This window comes from Vulpes lagopus, chromosome 8, assembly GCF_018345385.1.
Source record: "Vulpes lagopus strain Blue_001 chromosome 8, ASM1834538v1, whole genome shotgun sequence".
Classification (NCBI taxonomy): Eukaryota; Metazoa; Chordata; class Mammalia; order Carnivora; family Canidae; genus Vulpes; species Vulpes lagopus.
The window spans coordinates 83,093,163-83,108,807 of NC_054831.1; the positions used below are offsets into that span (position 1 = coordinate 83,093,163).

At 58.9% G+C, this 15,645-nt stretch overlaps 1 protein-coding gene across 2 annotated transcripts in view; it reads left to right on the forward strand.

Moving 5' to 3' along the window:
• The window catches only part of ADARB2 (adenosine deaminase RNA specific B2 (inactive)), a 339,341-nt gene that overhangs the window by 255,545 nt on the left and 68,151 nt on the right, over window positions 1-15,645 (forward strand). For both annotated transcript variants that reach the window (XM_041767012.1, XM_041767013.1), the window contains one exon: window positions 116-990. In XM_041767012.1, coding sequence (XP_041622946.1) covers window positions 116-990 — 875 coding nt within the window. The remainder of the gene's footprint in view (window positions 1-115; window positions 991-15,645) is intronic.

Here is a 15,645-nt window from a genome sequence, read left to right on the forward strand (position 1 = left end):
CTGGCTGGCTTTTGGTTCGGGCCAGGCCAAGCTGCGCCCTGGAGACCCCCGTCCTGCGTGTGGCCGGTAGCGAGCTGCCAGCGCCCTGGGTCACGGCTGTCTTTCTCACTTGCAGGTACCAGCAGTGCCGACGTGAAAGAGAACCGCAACGTGAGCAACCTGGAGGCCCGGCCCCTGCCCGCGGGCGACAGGGCCCGGGGGGGCACGCCCAGTGTGAAGAGGAAGCGGCCCCTGGAGGAGGGCAACGGCAGCCACCTGTGCCAGCTGCAGCTCATCTGGAAGAAACTGTCGTGGTCTGTGGCACCCAAGAACGCGCTGGTGCAGCTGCACGACCTGCGCCCGGGCCTGCAGTACCGCATGGTGTCGCAGACCGGCCCGGTGCACGCGCCCGTGTTCGCCGTGGCCGTGGAGGTGAACGGGCTCACCTTCGAGGGCACCGGGCCCACCAAAAAGAAAGCCAAGATGCGGGCGGCGGAGCTGGCCCTGCGGTCATTCGTGCAGTTCCCCAACGCCTGCCAGGCTCAGCTGGCCATGGGCGGCGGCGCGGGGCCGTCCCCAGACTTCACCTCCGACCAGGCCGACTTCCCCGACACGCTGTTCAAGCAGTTCGAGCCCACGGCGCCCCCCGAGGCCTTCCCGGGCCGCCGCCCCGCGGACGCCGCTCTGCTGGGCTCGGGCTGCCGGCGCGGGCGCCTGCTCTGCCGGCCCCTGGACCTGGTGGGTGCCACCCCGCGCGACCGCAACCCCGTGGTGGTGCTCAACGAGCTGCGCTCCGGCCTGCGCTACGTGTGCCTCGCCGAGCCCACCGACGGCCAGCGCGCCAAGGGCTTCGTCATGGCCGTGAGCGTGGACGGCAGGACGTTCGAGGGCTCGGGCCGCAGCAAGAAGCTGGCCAAGGGCCAGGCGGCGCGGGCTGCCCTGCAGGCCCTCTTCGACATCCGCCTGCCCGGCCACGCGCCCAGCAGGCCTCGGAGCCCGCTGCTGCCCCAGGTGAGACGCGAGGGCGGCCGCGGTGGGGGCGGGGCTAGGGCGGCCGGGCGCTGACCACCGACACCCCCTCGCCCCCCCTGCCCCGGCCGGGCGCCGACGCCCCCCCCACCCCAAACTGGCACTGACTCCCGGTCCCCCGCCCCTCCCTTTCCCCCCGTGCCACGGCCAGGCACCGACCCTGCTCCCCCACCCCGGCCAGACACCGACCCCCCACCCCCCGGCCGACCCCCCACCCCCAACCCCCCCTGCCCCACCCCGGCCTCGGCCTCGGCCTCGTCGCCAGGAGCGACTTCCCGGCGTCCGCAGAGAGCAAGCCTGTGAGTGTGCAGAGCGTCCACATCCGCCTGGCGAGCGGGCCACGGGGGGCAGCGGCCGTCCCAGGGGTTATGGCGGGGGCCCCGCGCCTCCAGCAAGCCCGTCAGCGCTCGTGGGGGGCAGGGACCCACTGGGCTTTGGGGACAGGCCCCCAAGCCCGCCCATCCCGTGTCCTGGGGGACGCAAGGCCCAGGATGCGCGGGGCGGAGGGCTCGGCGACAGGTGCGGCTGGAGGCGTGGCGGGCACGAGGTGGGCACGTGGTGGGCACGGTGGGCACGTGGTGGGCACAGCAGGCACGCGGTGGGCACGTGGTGGGCACACAGCGGTCACATCGCAGTCACGTGGTGGTCACTTCCCGGCCGCGCGGAGTTGCGGCTCACGCTGGGGCCCAGGTCGGTGCGCGTGCACGTGCGTGGCCGGCCCATGCCTGGTCCCCAGCCCCAGGCGCTGGGGTCCAGGTGCCCCTGGAGCCGCAGGCGGGAGCAGGCGGGCTGGGGGGCGGGGGCGGGGCCAGCGGGGGGGGCGGGGCCAGCGGGGGCCCCGTGCCCCTGGGTTCCGGCCCCGCAGACCCCGGGGCGGAGCCGCGACAGGACGGCGCCAGCGCCGGCTTGTGGCTCAGCGGCGGGTGGGGCTCGGGGTTGGACCCACCGCGAGCCCCGAGCGGGAATTCCTGCTCCGCTGCGGCCCCGGCCTCTGTCTGCGCGGCCCTGGAGCTCCTGAGCACCTGGAGGCACCTGGACCGGCCCCGCCTTTCACCCCACACTCACCTGTCCAGGTGCGCGCCCCGCGGCCTCCATGACCCACCCTGAGCACGGGGGTGGGGGGGGTGCGCGGCCCGGCTCCCTCCTCCCCACCCCTGTCCTGGGGGTCACGGCCCTGCCACCTCCCCCCTCACGTGTCCAGGTATGCAGCCCATAGTCTCCATGACGCACCTGACCCCCTGAGGGGAGGAAGGGGTGCACAGCCTTGCACTCTCCTCACCCCTGTCCTGGGGGTCACGGCCCTGCTCCCTCCTCCCCATCCCTGCTTCCTCATCCCCCACCCCTGCTCCGTCCTCCCCCACCTGTCCAGGTGTGCTGCCCCTAACCTCCATGACCCACCCGACCCCCTGGGGGGGTGCACGGGCCCTGCCCCCTCCTCCCCCCTCCCCCCTCCCCCCTCATCCTGTTCCTTTCTGTGCGCGTCTCGGTGTCTGTGGCTCGGCCTTGCCGACATGGAGGGCAGAGCGGCCCTGCGCAGGATGGGCCCCGCGTGTCCGAGCACCGCCCAGGAGCGCCCCCGGCCTGGCCTCTGCCCCTCCCCCCTGCGCCCACGGGGCTGGCGGTCGGATGGGGTCTGCGTGCTGCGGCCCAGGCCTTCTCCTTGGCTGAGGCGACCCGGGGCGGGGGCGGGGCAGCGCCCTTGCCCCTGCTGAGTAGCAGCCAGTGGACCAGGAAGGCAGCCCAGCCGGTCCCCTAGAGCCGGCCGCGGAGTAGGGTGACGGAGAGCGCAGGCAGCCCGGCAGCCAGCCCGTGGAGGACCTGCCGGGCCCGCGGGGAGGTCGGCACCCTGCCTCGCTAGGGGTGAGTGTGGAGGGTCCCCGGGCACGTCTCCACGGGCTGTGAACGCTCAGGGCGCCCTCTGCGGGAAGCCTCCCGTGGACTGACACGGGCGAAGGAGAAGCTCCTATGTGGTCCCACGCGGTCCCACAGGGAGCGGCTTCCAAGGCCGCAGTGGGCCCCACGCGAGACACCTGTCCAGCAGGTGCCGGTGTGCAGATCGGGACCCTGCAGGTCGCCTCACCTGCACCCTCCGGCCCCGAGCACAGGACCACATGCCCCAGCCCTGATCTGCCCCAGCACCCGTGCGGGGAGCACAGCCGCCCTGTGCCCCGAGCTCTAGGCCTGAGGGGACCCTGTCTGGGTGGCCGTTGCCCCGTGCTGGTGGCCCAAGTACCGGCCCTGTTGGGGTGTGGAGCGCGTGCCCCTCCACGCTGTCCACCTGGAAAGGAAATCTTCACACACTTGCTTCTGCCTCCACTGAAGAGCAGTAGCCTCTGCAGAATGAAAACCCGAGGCTGAGATTCCTCCGGGATCGGGTTTTCACCGATTCCTTTATCGGGCGCGTTTCTCAGAACTGGGCTAGTTTCCTTCCTTCGCTTTCCCAAGATCAGGCTTTAGGTCTCAGACCAAGACTGTATTCCACTAAGACGCGGTGCAGACCTCGGGGGGAGGCTAGGACATCGCACAGGCTGCGCACTCTGCAAGTCCGTTGCTGAGGACAGCGATAGACCCGGAGGCAGCAGGCCCCTTCCCTGGCCTGTGCCTGGTGCCCCTCCTCCGCACAGGGGTCCTGTAGCTTACCTGCAAGGAATGAAGAGACCGTGTCAGGATCCACACATGGTACCCAACCTGAGATGGTTCGCCGTGACCGTGTCTAGGCTTCATGGGGGCGCATCAGCAGTGCACGTTCAGCAGATGCCATCCTGTGAACTTTGAACATAGACCTCGCCCCGGGCCAGCGGCAGGCGGGACGGTCCTCGCTCGTGAGCAGCTCCCAGTCGCCCTGCGATCACAGGAGGAACCGAGGGCACAGGGACCACCGTCCTGCACCCGCACCGCCATCCATTCTTCAGGTTGAGCACCGCCTTCAACACACCATGTGAGACAATCAACACCCGTACATCAAGCAGGCTCCGCGTTAGGGGCCTTGTCCCAACCGCAGGCCGACATGAGGGTTGTGAGCACGAGCCAGGTCGGCCGGGCCCAGCTGGCACATTCCAGGTCACGGGCGTTAGAGGCATTTTGGACGTAAGGATGTTTTCAACTTACAATGGGCTGGTCGGGAGGTGACCCCATCACAATTGGAGGGTGACCTCCAAATGCTCATTCCCTGGGAGCATTATCATAAAGTAAGATAAAGTCACAAAATCCTTCTCTGTTAGGCGTTTACTTCCCACCCCCAGCACGAGAAGTGCTGACTTCACGAAAGCATTAGATTCAATAGCAAAGGCGGCTCTCCCGGCGACGCCTGTAAAAGGAGAGTGGGTCAAAGTTGCGTGATTTCAGGAAACAGCTCCTCCGGTGAAGACAAGGACATTTACTGACTTGAGTGAGCTTCTCTCTCACACTCACTGTATTTAACTTTGTTTTGCTTTGTTTTAATTTCCACGTGTCTCAAAGATTAGTCTTTCCCTTAGAGTAAGAGGGAGAATCACCTAAACGTGTTCCTGCAGGTGCGTTGCTCCGACGGCATCCTCGGGGGTCCTTGCCCAACTCGGGTCCCGCGTGTGCCACTGTGGCTGAGGCAGGAGGAACCCTGGGACTCTAAGACACGATGGACAGGAGCAATTATTTTTTTCTTTAAGTTTCTGCGTTCAGCAGCCGATGTGGAGCAGAGCGGCGGTGCGCAGCCCCATTTCATGGAGCCTGCCCCCGGAATTAGCTGCAGAATGGGGCCGGGGGGACCGCTGGGCCTTCTCCACAGCTGTGCGGTGGGACGCTAATAGGCCCCCGCGCTGTCCTTCCCCAAACCGCAAGGTCACCCCCAGCCGCCTCCGGCTGCTTCCCAGGTTGTGTTTCTCCGCGCTCTGTCCGTAGGGTGGCCTCCTAACCGCCCCAACGCGAAACCGCTAATTACTGTCGCCGCAACAACTCAGCAGGGCTGGGGCCCTCAGACCTTAAATAGGCGTAAATTGGAAAACAGCAGTGGAAATAAATCACACCCACGTGGCTTTGAGATGGCTGGACGCTGTCCACGCCGGTTCCCCCGGGGATGCGCAAAGCAGATGCCCGCGCCCTCCCACACGGCTCTGGGGATGCAGGAAGGCACAGCCAGGGCGGACTGTGCCAGCGGCCACGGGTCCAGCCTGGGGCAAGCCCTGGGTGTCGTCTGGACAGAGTCCTACAGCTCCGCGGGCCCCACACGCAGGAACAGCAGTCTAGACCCGAAGTCACTTCCCTGGGAAAGGGTCCAGGAAGGCATAGGAAGGAAAAAGCAGCGAAGATCCAGGCTGGGGCCGATGGAGCATGTTTACAAACCGCTGGTGAATTGGTGGGGGGCTCTGATTGAGCCGCACGTGGTCGGCCAGCACCTGGGGGACGCTGCTCTGCTGAGGCCGGAGCCGGCAGACAGTGCAAGAGACCCTCGCCTGGCCGCAGCGCTGCAGACTCCAGCCTGATGTGCGGGTTCCCTGGGGCGCAGGGTGAGCCCTGACTGGAGGCCGCTGTGGGCTGGGTGTCCGGTGACGCCGTCGGGCCGGCCCTGGGGCTGCCAGGGAGGGACCCAGCCATCGGGGAGCCGGGCAGGCAAGGACCAGAGGGATCCCAAGAGAAGACGATGCTTCGGATCCAGCGTCTGCACCCCCGCGGGGGCTGCAGGTGATGGCGACGAGCACGTGGGCCGGGACCCAGTGGGCAGCAGGATGAGCACACAGCGGCACACAGCCCAGGACCCCACGGACCAGTGGGGAGCGTGCCTGGGGTGCCCATTTAGAGCCTGGAACCGTCTCGCTGGCGGGGAGGAGAGGAAGGCGGCTCCGTGTCCACTCAGCCAGAGGTCCCCGCCTCTCCATCCACCGGGCTGGGTCCCGGGGAGCAGCATCCTGCAGGCCCGACTGTGGCTGGCTGTCCTGGAGGAGCCCTCGTCCGGCCGGCCGTCCCAAGTGGAAAACCCACGCGAGTTAAAACTCCGCACCTTCTAGAGGAGCCCTCACACCACCAGTCAGACCTGACTTTCTTGTTTCTGTATGTTCCCCATAGAGGAATTTGGGAGGGAGGTTAAAGTGAGCATTTTATTAATGTGATCTGAAGAATGGAAATTGGACGCGAGGAACGACTGATAAAAGGATAAAGTATGTGCAGCGCAGTTGCCGGGGCATGGGAGCCGCCAGGACCTCCCACCGGTGAGTGAGCCGGAAGGTGCAGGCCGCATCCTCGTCGGCTGGCATGGCTGGCACGGCTGGCGGAGACGTGGCTGTCACCGTGTGTCGGCCTTCCTGTGCCCAGGAGGTGCCTGGGGGTCTGGAAGCCTCCGCCCTCCGCGGGCTCCCCCGTGTGGACTGGCTCCCACAAGTCTCCTCACCTGAACAGATACTGCAGGACGTGCGCCTTCCCTTGGTGGCAACATGAAAGCCCAGACAAGGCCCGCATGGGCCCCGGGTCCCAAGCAGGCTGAGAGCAGACTCTAGCCTGCGATTAAGTGTCCCAGCATCTGCCTTGAGTGACTCCGTGACTCGCTCCCTAACGTGTCCTGGCGCGTGAGATGGGAGCTAGATAGTGACGGCAACGTGGTGCAAGAGCATGGACGGCGGGAACCCCGACCCCACAGCGGGTGCCAGGCCCCGTCCTAACGGCCCACGGCGCCCCCTCGACGAGGGCGGAGAGACAAGGAGAGGGACGGCAGGCGGGAGGGGTGGACGGCATCACCTAAACCGGTGGTCGGAAGAAGTTCGACGGGCCACTCGCCTCAACACGCGGGAACTGGAGCCTCTAGGTCCCCGTCGCGGCGCCCGGCCACCCGTTGCTCCGCGGTGCCTGGCCCGAGCCCCGGCGCAGCAGCGCGGTCAGCTCCTAGATTTACGGGGCCACAAGCCCACCCCGGCCCAGCGCCGTGCACGGGGGGCCCCTTCACGTACCTGGGAAGGTCGGCTCACGCTCCGTAGAAAGCTCCCGGACAGGCCCTCACGGGAGAGGGAGGAAAGACTCTGAGTTACATGACCTGCTGCTGCTGCTTCCCAGTGTCCTGCGAAGATCCCTGTGCCCGCTACGTGGGCGCCCCCTGCGGGGAGAGGCGGGCGGCAGAGGGAGGCGGCACACGGGACACAAAGGCCACGGCCACCGAGGACAGCACACAGGAGCGGGTGTAATTCTTCCTGGCACTAAGGACAGCCATAAACTTCACCTGACGCGGGGAACCCTCGGCGGGCTCAGAAGGGGCGGGTTTTTTCCTACAGAGAACTCCCGTGGCCTTCGGAGGGGGAGCAGGGTGCAGGAAATGTCTTTTCCGTGAAGAGCACCTCGTAAGTCACCAGGAGCTGAACCTAAATGGAGTTGCAAAGGTCATTCTTATTTTATAACAAGAAGAAATTTCCAAGGAGCCCTCAAACCCTTCATTTCCACAGCCGTGCGCGCTCGTACATCATCCGCTGCGGTCAGCCGCCTTCCGCGGCCAGGGTATTCATTTAACGAGCATCCAGAGGGCTCCCACGGTGTGTTCGGAATCTCAAGGGACAGAGGTGCTGGAGAAGCCGAAAACCAGCCTTTAGATGCTTACAGCGTTAACTAGGCTCTGAGTATTTAGAGCTCTGGTGAGCGGAGGGTGGGCGTGACGAAGTCATTAAAGTCACAGCGCGTGAGCGAGGGCCACAGGAACGGCACAGTGAGGCCAGTGCCTTGGTGGAGGTGCCGCGGCACTCCCTCCGGCCCGTCGGATTATTGCAGAGTGAGCAGCAACCTTTAAGTCTCTCACAGAAGCCCACTGTTGGGAGCCTCCTGCCCTGAATCCCCAGGCCAAGCGAAGGATGATTCTGAAATGAGTCAGTGCTGAATTTATAGGCATTCCACAAATTAGAATGTTTGTGTATCGGAGTTTCTTAATATGGGGGACACGTTTAGAAATCACTAGATTTTACAACCAAATAGCTTTTGAATAAGAGTTAATTATGTTTACGTTTGTCCCGGAGATACGTAGAAACACACTATGAATGGTCCTATTAACCACACAGCCAAATGTGAAGACCCACTTAGTCCCATTCAAATCCAAAATCAGTGTTAAGGCACTTGGAAGGCAGTTTATTTGTGATGCAAACGTATCTCTGACTTGTATGCACTAAATGGAATAAACAAAGCAAGAGCTACTTACAAAAACAATGAGATAATCAGGATGTGCGAATTTTGCTTTGATGATTTTTAAAATGGGGGGGGGAAGCGAGAGAGTATATCTTATCTAGGCAGAAATTTGCTTATTCTGATTTAAGATATATCAAAATGTTCCCTAAATTGAGAAAAGACATAAATGACTGCCAGAGTTTGTTCATAGCTCAACAAATGGCTTGTAAACTGTCAGGCCTACTTGCAAAGAGACTGGTTTCCATGGATCCATCCGTCCATCCATCCTCCCCTCTTAGCATCCGTCCATCCTTCCATCCACCTAGCCAGCCATCTGTCCATCCATGTATCCATCTATCCTTCCATCCATTTGTCCATCATCCCATCCGTCTATCCATCTCTCCAGCCAGCCAGCCATCTATCCACCATCCCTCCATACATCCATCCATCCGTCCATCTGTCCAGCCATCCAGCCATCCATCCATTCATCCATCAGTGCATCCATCCTCCCATCTTAGCATCCATCCATCTATCCAGCCAGCCATCTATCCATCTATCTACCATCCATGTATCCATCTGTCCAGCTGCCCATCCATCTGTCCATCCACCCATCCTTCCATCCATTTTACAAGTATTTAATGAGCATATGCTGCCTCAGGTGATGTGCCAGGTGCTAGGAATACACAGGTGAATAGGATAAAGACCTCCCTCCTGGGAATTGCTCACGGCTGGTCAATGGGTTCCCCAAATTGTGCCCCAGTAATTCCCAGCATAGCATCTGCCTGCGCATCACATCTTAAAATGCAGATACTGGGCACTCGGCCTAGACTTGCCACATCAGAACATCTCGGGTTGCATTTTCACAAAGTCATCCGAATGATCCTTAGTCACGTGAAAATTTCAGAATTGAACTTGTGGAACGGTTTGGAATGAAAACAAATAATTATGATACGTTTCACTGCACCGTTATAGGGATGTGTTAGCGTCAGGTAAAAGCTGAGGGGAGAGGACTAAGACCCGCAAAATAAAGACTCTTTGTTAATGAGAGCACGACGTCCTCCACACTGGAGCTGCACAAAAAAGTTCCACGCATCCTGTAGAGAAACCAAACGGTCGAATGTGAAGCTAATGTTAACTCTGTGCAAATGTGTTTGGCTTCGTGAGGCGACTTTCCTTATAAAAGGAAAGCTGCAAAATCACAGAAAATAATCCACCTTGAAATCTCAAGGGCTCATCTGTTAAGGTTGTAAATCTTAATGAAGGAATCTGTATCAAAGTAGCTGGATTGACAGGTGTGAATTATGACGATAAATGTCCACGTGTGCACACGGAGTGCGTGTGTACACGATGAAAGCAAATATTCTCTTATTCTTTTTATTCTGACTCTTCTGAGGCCTGTTTCTCTTTAAGAGGCACAGGGTGACAGACCCACAGGGTTCACATGTGACTGCTTCAGACGTTACTGCCCCCGGCACCTAATAGCAGTCATAATTTTCAATATATTTGACCCAAAAGAGAGGCTGGCCTCTTTCATGCGTCATGTCATTCACTAATTAATTAATAGGAAACTGATAATTAATCCATTTGCTGGATATCCACTGAACACCTGCTCCATGGCACGTACGGCCGTCTTCCTCCAAAATGTGTCCCGCTCCACGGCTGACGCCGGGGAGGGGGCCGCACAGCAGGGTGCCTTGCATCCTGGCTCCCACCTTCCCAGAGGCGACAGGCAGGCACACGGGCACAGAAATGACTTCATTGTGCCTCCAGCCCAATTCTCATCTGATTTATAAACATTTCCACCGTGAGGTTTATCTGCATTTGTGAAAATGCCCCTGGAGTGCGTGGCGCCCGTCTTTGAGAGACTCCCTGACCGACGGCACGGAGGGAGCAGGGATCGTGTCTGGGGCCGGGGCCCTGCAAGTGCACACGGTGGCACAGGTGCAGCATGGGGCCTGAGCTGGCCCGACGCCCGCCCTCCCGCCAATTCTACAGCAGCAGCCCCACGGAGCAGGGCCACGAGCCTCTCCTCCTACTCGATTCAGCTTTCCGGGCTTGGGCTGCTGAGCTGTTTTCCTATGTGACCGTTCTCAGCCACACACACACACACACACACACACACACACACACACCTCTGCCTAGTTACTAGAAGTATTAGGATGATGAGAAAAACTACGCCAGGTGTAAGGACAATCACCCGCTGACCCCAGAAGCAGCCGCGGATGTGCTCTGGGCTCAGCAGACCGTGGCGGAGCCGGCTGGCCCCGTGGTCGAGGCCGTGGCCATGGACGTGGGAGCCCAAGCCTCTGCCCCACGGCCGGCGCCGTCTGTGTGACTTGGGCACACCGCCTGTTCTGTGAGGTTGGCGACGAGGGGTACCGCCCTCGCAGGGCCGTGGTGACGACAGAAGTGCCTCGTGCACCCTGGACCTCATCCTTCCCGACAATGCAACGCCAGCCTCCTAAATATTGTGTAACGGGGGGCGACTCCAGAGTAAGCAATCAGGCACCAAAGTTCATCAAAAGCGAGGGGAAAGCCAGTAAGAATTGAGTAAACTCAGCTAAGTCCGGGGCACTTCTCATGAGCTCGGCAATGGAAGGAGAAACGGATCAAGCACTTCCCTTAACGAGCTCAGGGACCGCACTCTGCGATGGTCACCTGCAAGTGGTGCTGGCAGTCGGTGGTGCGCACGGGCCCGAGCCCCAGCAGTGGGCCCGCCTGTGACGGGGCTCCCCGCAAACGGCTGTGCCCCTGCCCACGGTGTCTGCCGCTCCGTTCCTGGCCTTCTTTTTCTGTTAAGGACAGGAAAGGAGACAAGGAAAAATCTGGATGACCTAAAACCTAGAGAAAGGGAAACAGCAGCTGGGCCTCCCAGGGTAAGCAGATAAATTATTTTTACTTATAGTCAATTTAGTCAAATCATTTGAAAGCTTTGAGGGTTTTCCACAAATTCATGTATCCTATCTGAAATTAACCAGATATCCTCAAAAAACCAAAATTGCAAAAACATAGAAGGGGAGGGGATGGGCACCTGGGGGCTCAGTCACTGAAGCGTCTGCCTTCAGCTCAGGTCATGATCCTGGATCCTGGGCTCAAGGCCCACATCAGGCTTCCTGCTCAGTGCACAATCTGTGTCTCCCTCTCCCTCGGTTCCTCCACCCTGCTTGGCTCTGTCTCTCTCCTCTCTGTCGAATAAATAAAAATCTTTTTAAAAAAAGAGGAGGAGGAGGGGAGTTCTCTCCATTCCTATCCTCTGTGCTCACCGGTATAAACACGTACACGCTCCTGGGGCCCTGAGAATCCTTATTTCCAAATATCAAAAACATGCCATTCTTTGTTGCAGTATTTCTCATTAATCAGTAAAAGGTCTGAAACTTCTCTATTAGATGCCCCCAAACAGCAGCAGGAACCTGTGCTAATAGCTCGCCTGGTCGTCGCAAATGGTTCGGACCATTACCTGGTCAGCGTCGTGTGTTCAAGTCTCCAACGTGTGGCATGTGTAGATGGTGCGTTGGGGAGAAAGAGGAAAATCTAGACCTTCGATTACGTGGTCTTTTAATCATTATTTTTATAACACTCTTATTTTTTTTAACACTCCTATTAAGCTAGATCAGAGGCCGTAAATTCTTCCTGTCAGCATGCGTGATCCAGCAGTTTTTAGTACACTCAGAGTCGTGCAACTGTTACCGCTAACGTTAGAACATTTTCACCACCACCACCCTAAAAAAACTCAAAAAACGGTATTAGCATTCTCCCCACCCCCCACACCCAGCCCTGGCAACCACAGAACTACCTCCTGTCTCTAAGGACCGGCCTATTCTGCACATTTCACGTAAATGGAATCACGCCCCTGGCAGCCTTTTGTGTCTGGCTTCTTGCACTTAGCATATTTTATTCAAGGTCCATCGATGATCTAGAATATTACCGGTGGTTCACTCACTTTTAGAGCCAAACTGCATTTGATTATATCGATGTGCCACCTTGTCTTTACCCATTTGTATGTCGATCGTTCAACATTTGGGTTGTTTCCACCTCTTTGGCATATTATGAATAGTGCTGCTATGAACGCTTGCGTCCACGTTCTTGTGTGGACACGCGTCTCTGTTTCTCGTGGGTGTACGCCTAGCAGGGGAGCTGCTGTTTCTAAATGCGCTTAACATCTTGAGAGGTTTCCAAACCAGCTGCATCCATCACTTACGGTCCCTCCAGAAATGCACGGAGGCCCCCGCTTCCCCACGTCCTCGCCAACCGCTCCTAGGACCCGCCCTCCGTATCTTAGCCAGCCTCGGTGTGAAATGGGGTCTTCTGTTAATTTTGACTTGCATTTCCCTGATGACTAATGATCTTGAGGATCCTTTCATGTGCTGCTTGCCATGTGCACATCTGCTACGGAGAAGTATCTGGGTTCTCGGGCTGTTTTTATTTGGGTCTTTCATTTTCTGAATTATAGGATTCTTTATATATTCTGTATACTAGTCCCTTATCAGACACACGACTTACCAAGATCTCCTCCCATCCCGAGCTTTGTCTTTGTACTTTCTTGACGATGTCCTTTCAAGCATGAAAGTTTTTAATTTTGATGAAGCCCAAATGATCCATTTTTCCTTTTGTGACTTATGCTTTTGGTATCACGGCTAAGGGATCATTGTCCCGCCAAGGTCATGGACATGGACGACTGTGTTTTCTCGTAATGGCTTTATAATTTCAGCTAGAACCTGCAGGGTGGTGTTGAATAGAAGTGGTGAGAGCAGACCCCCTGGTCTCATCCCTGAGGGGAGGGCAAAAGTTCCCAGTCTCTCCCGTTGAGTGTGACGCGAGCTATGGGCTCTCATAGTTGTTTCTCAGGTTGAGGGGATTCCTTTCTGTCCCTCGTGGGTGGACCACGTCTCCTTATTTTTCAAGTTCTACTTTTGTGTGTGTTTTACAAGTTACATTAGCATAACAGCTTACAGCATCTGTAAATGAGCAGATATGCTAGGTGGGAGGAACCCTCAGAGCTGCTCTAGGCAGAACGGCGCACCGCCAGTTTAAGGACCCCAGGGCCCTAGCACGGCACTGCCAAGCCCCTGGCAAGGAGTCCGCCCCACGGTACACATCACGCCACAGACTCTGCTGATTCTGTTCCGAGGCCTGAGATGAAACCAAGCAGGCGTGCAGCTCAGTCAACCCAGACTCATTCCTCCTTGCTGAGGACGCCCCACGTCCACCTTCAGGTGCAAAAGAATGTGGATAGAACTCAGCGATTATCCAGCTCTACCCCACTTCTATGGTAACCAACAGAGTACCACTCAAGGGAAGAGACCATTGAACATGTTGCTTTGGTCGGAGAAAACCCTCCAGTGGTGTGTGTAGATGCTCCAGAAACGCCGGAGATCACGGCCTCCATACAGCTTCCCCAGCCCAGACCCTGATCCATGGGCGTCCATCCTGGAGCATCATCTACGGGCGGCCAGGCCCACTGCACCCGGAGGGCCCCGCCCATGTCGACCCAGGTTGGCCCGGGACTCGCGGAACCCGGGGCAGGCACCTGCCCGGCTGAGACACCGCACGGATGGATCTCAGAAGGGCAAAGACCCCGGGTTCCCGAGAGCGGGGGCAGAGAGAGCTGGAGGCTGGTGTCCACGGGGACGGGGCTCCCAGAGCAACCGCCGAGTGGCCAAGCTCTGCGGGAAGCTGCAGGGACAGAACCAGCCAGAGGGCCAAGGCGGAGTGCCCGGGAGGAGGCTGCCTGCCTCCTGCCTGCCTGCTGCTCGCCTGCCTGCTCTCCCCGCAGCCAGACACCTGCTTGAACATCCTGGGTCGTCGGGCCTCCGGTTCCCAGTTTCAATGATTTGGAACAAATGGTCCATTTTAATAGATTTAATTATTTGAACTTTTAAGAATCGCTGGCACAGATTGAATGGCAGGGGTGTTTTTGATCTTATTCACACTTTCATTACTGTCGATGCCTGGATTTCCACTCAGAAATAGTCTGACAATCTTACATCTCACCGGCAGCGTGCATGAGAGGTGGCGGTTGCCAAGGAGCCCGACCCGTCAAGACGGGTGCTGCCACGCAGGGAGCTGCGTGTTGGAGCAGCAACACGTCCCAACCCGACGGTCGGACCGTAAACTGGCGCCGTGACCAACTCCTGCACCCGCACGCGGGGGGCCAGGCCCTGCCAAGGACAGCGGGGACCGAGCCCGCGGCGCCACAGCTTCCCCTCGGCGGACGGGGGGACCGCCCATGGACTGGCCTCCAGGAGCTCCGCGGCGTCCCTCCTCCCTCTGACCACCCGGGATGCAGCCTCCCAAAACGGTGGCCATGGGTGGTTCTCCCCGCCTCACCCCACCTGCTGCAGCCATGGCCCCCGCTGCCCTCCCCCAGCTGATCCAGGGACACCCCACTCCCCCCGCTGCCCTCCCCCAGCTAATCCCGGACCCTCACTGCATATTTTCACGAATCCAGAGTATCTGCGGCTCCGTGCAGCGCGGCCCGTGGCGAGGCGACCCTGTGACGGAGGTGCAGGTGGCCCGCTCGGGGTCTGTGCTGGTCGTTGCCGCGCATATTCATCACTAACTCATGTAGCAAAAGTAGCTTCTGGAAAAGGGCTTCCCCCTCTGCTGACCTCAATACTTCCAAGCCCAGATTTACTTTTCAAGTCCGTCCACTCACAGAGCAGACGGATGTATTCCTGCCCTCCTCCCGCGGGATCCCATCCCAGGGACACGCCCCGGGTGCTGCCCTGTTTCTCTACGTTCCGGAAACTAGAAGTGCATGAATTCGAAATGGAGTTTTGAAATAACTGGAAATTGTATCTCCTACTGGCAGACTTGGACAGGAATCGTGATAAATGCAACACCATCCCTTCGCACCCAGAGCGTGGCAAGGAGACTGTTCTAGATCCTCCGCACTGTGGACCTGGAAGGTCACACGCCATGAAGCGAGTGACACGCTCAGTGGCCATCATGATGCGTGCCCTGTTTTTGCTTCAGGAAAACGGCCCCAGACGGCCAGCTGTTTCGAGCATCCATGGCTGGCGTTCTTCGCTGCGTCTCGACCCACCTAGTGGGCACGCCGCGTGCTCCAGCCCCCCGCCCCTCACTGCAGCTCCTCCCCAAGCTCCAGACTCATCACTCGGTCCCCAAACCGAGAACTTGCATAGTCGGCAGTGAGAAGAATCCACTCAAGGGCCCTGAAGTCTGAAGAATCAGGGAAACTATAAGAAGGCAGACAGAGATGAACTGGGTTGAGACCCCGTCCCGCTGGAGCCGAGCCTGAGCCCCATGCGGCGCTGAGATTTTTGAAAAAGACAGACAGTTTCCTCGACGGACGGCGCCTCCCAAAGTTTTTATCAAACGGGATTGCACTCCTTCCAGCAGCAGAAACTGAGATTTAGCACCAAACGCAGGAAATGGAGTTTATGGCCCATCCTTAATGATTTCCAGCTCTCCCGTCGCCTCCTCTCACCAAGCTTCAGAGACTTTCATTAAAGACATAGCGAGGAATGTTGAGACCTGCACTTTTCTCTGGTGCTGAGTTATTTAGAAATA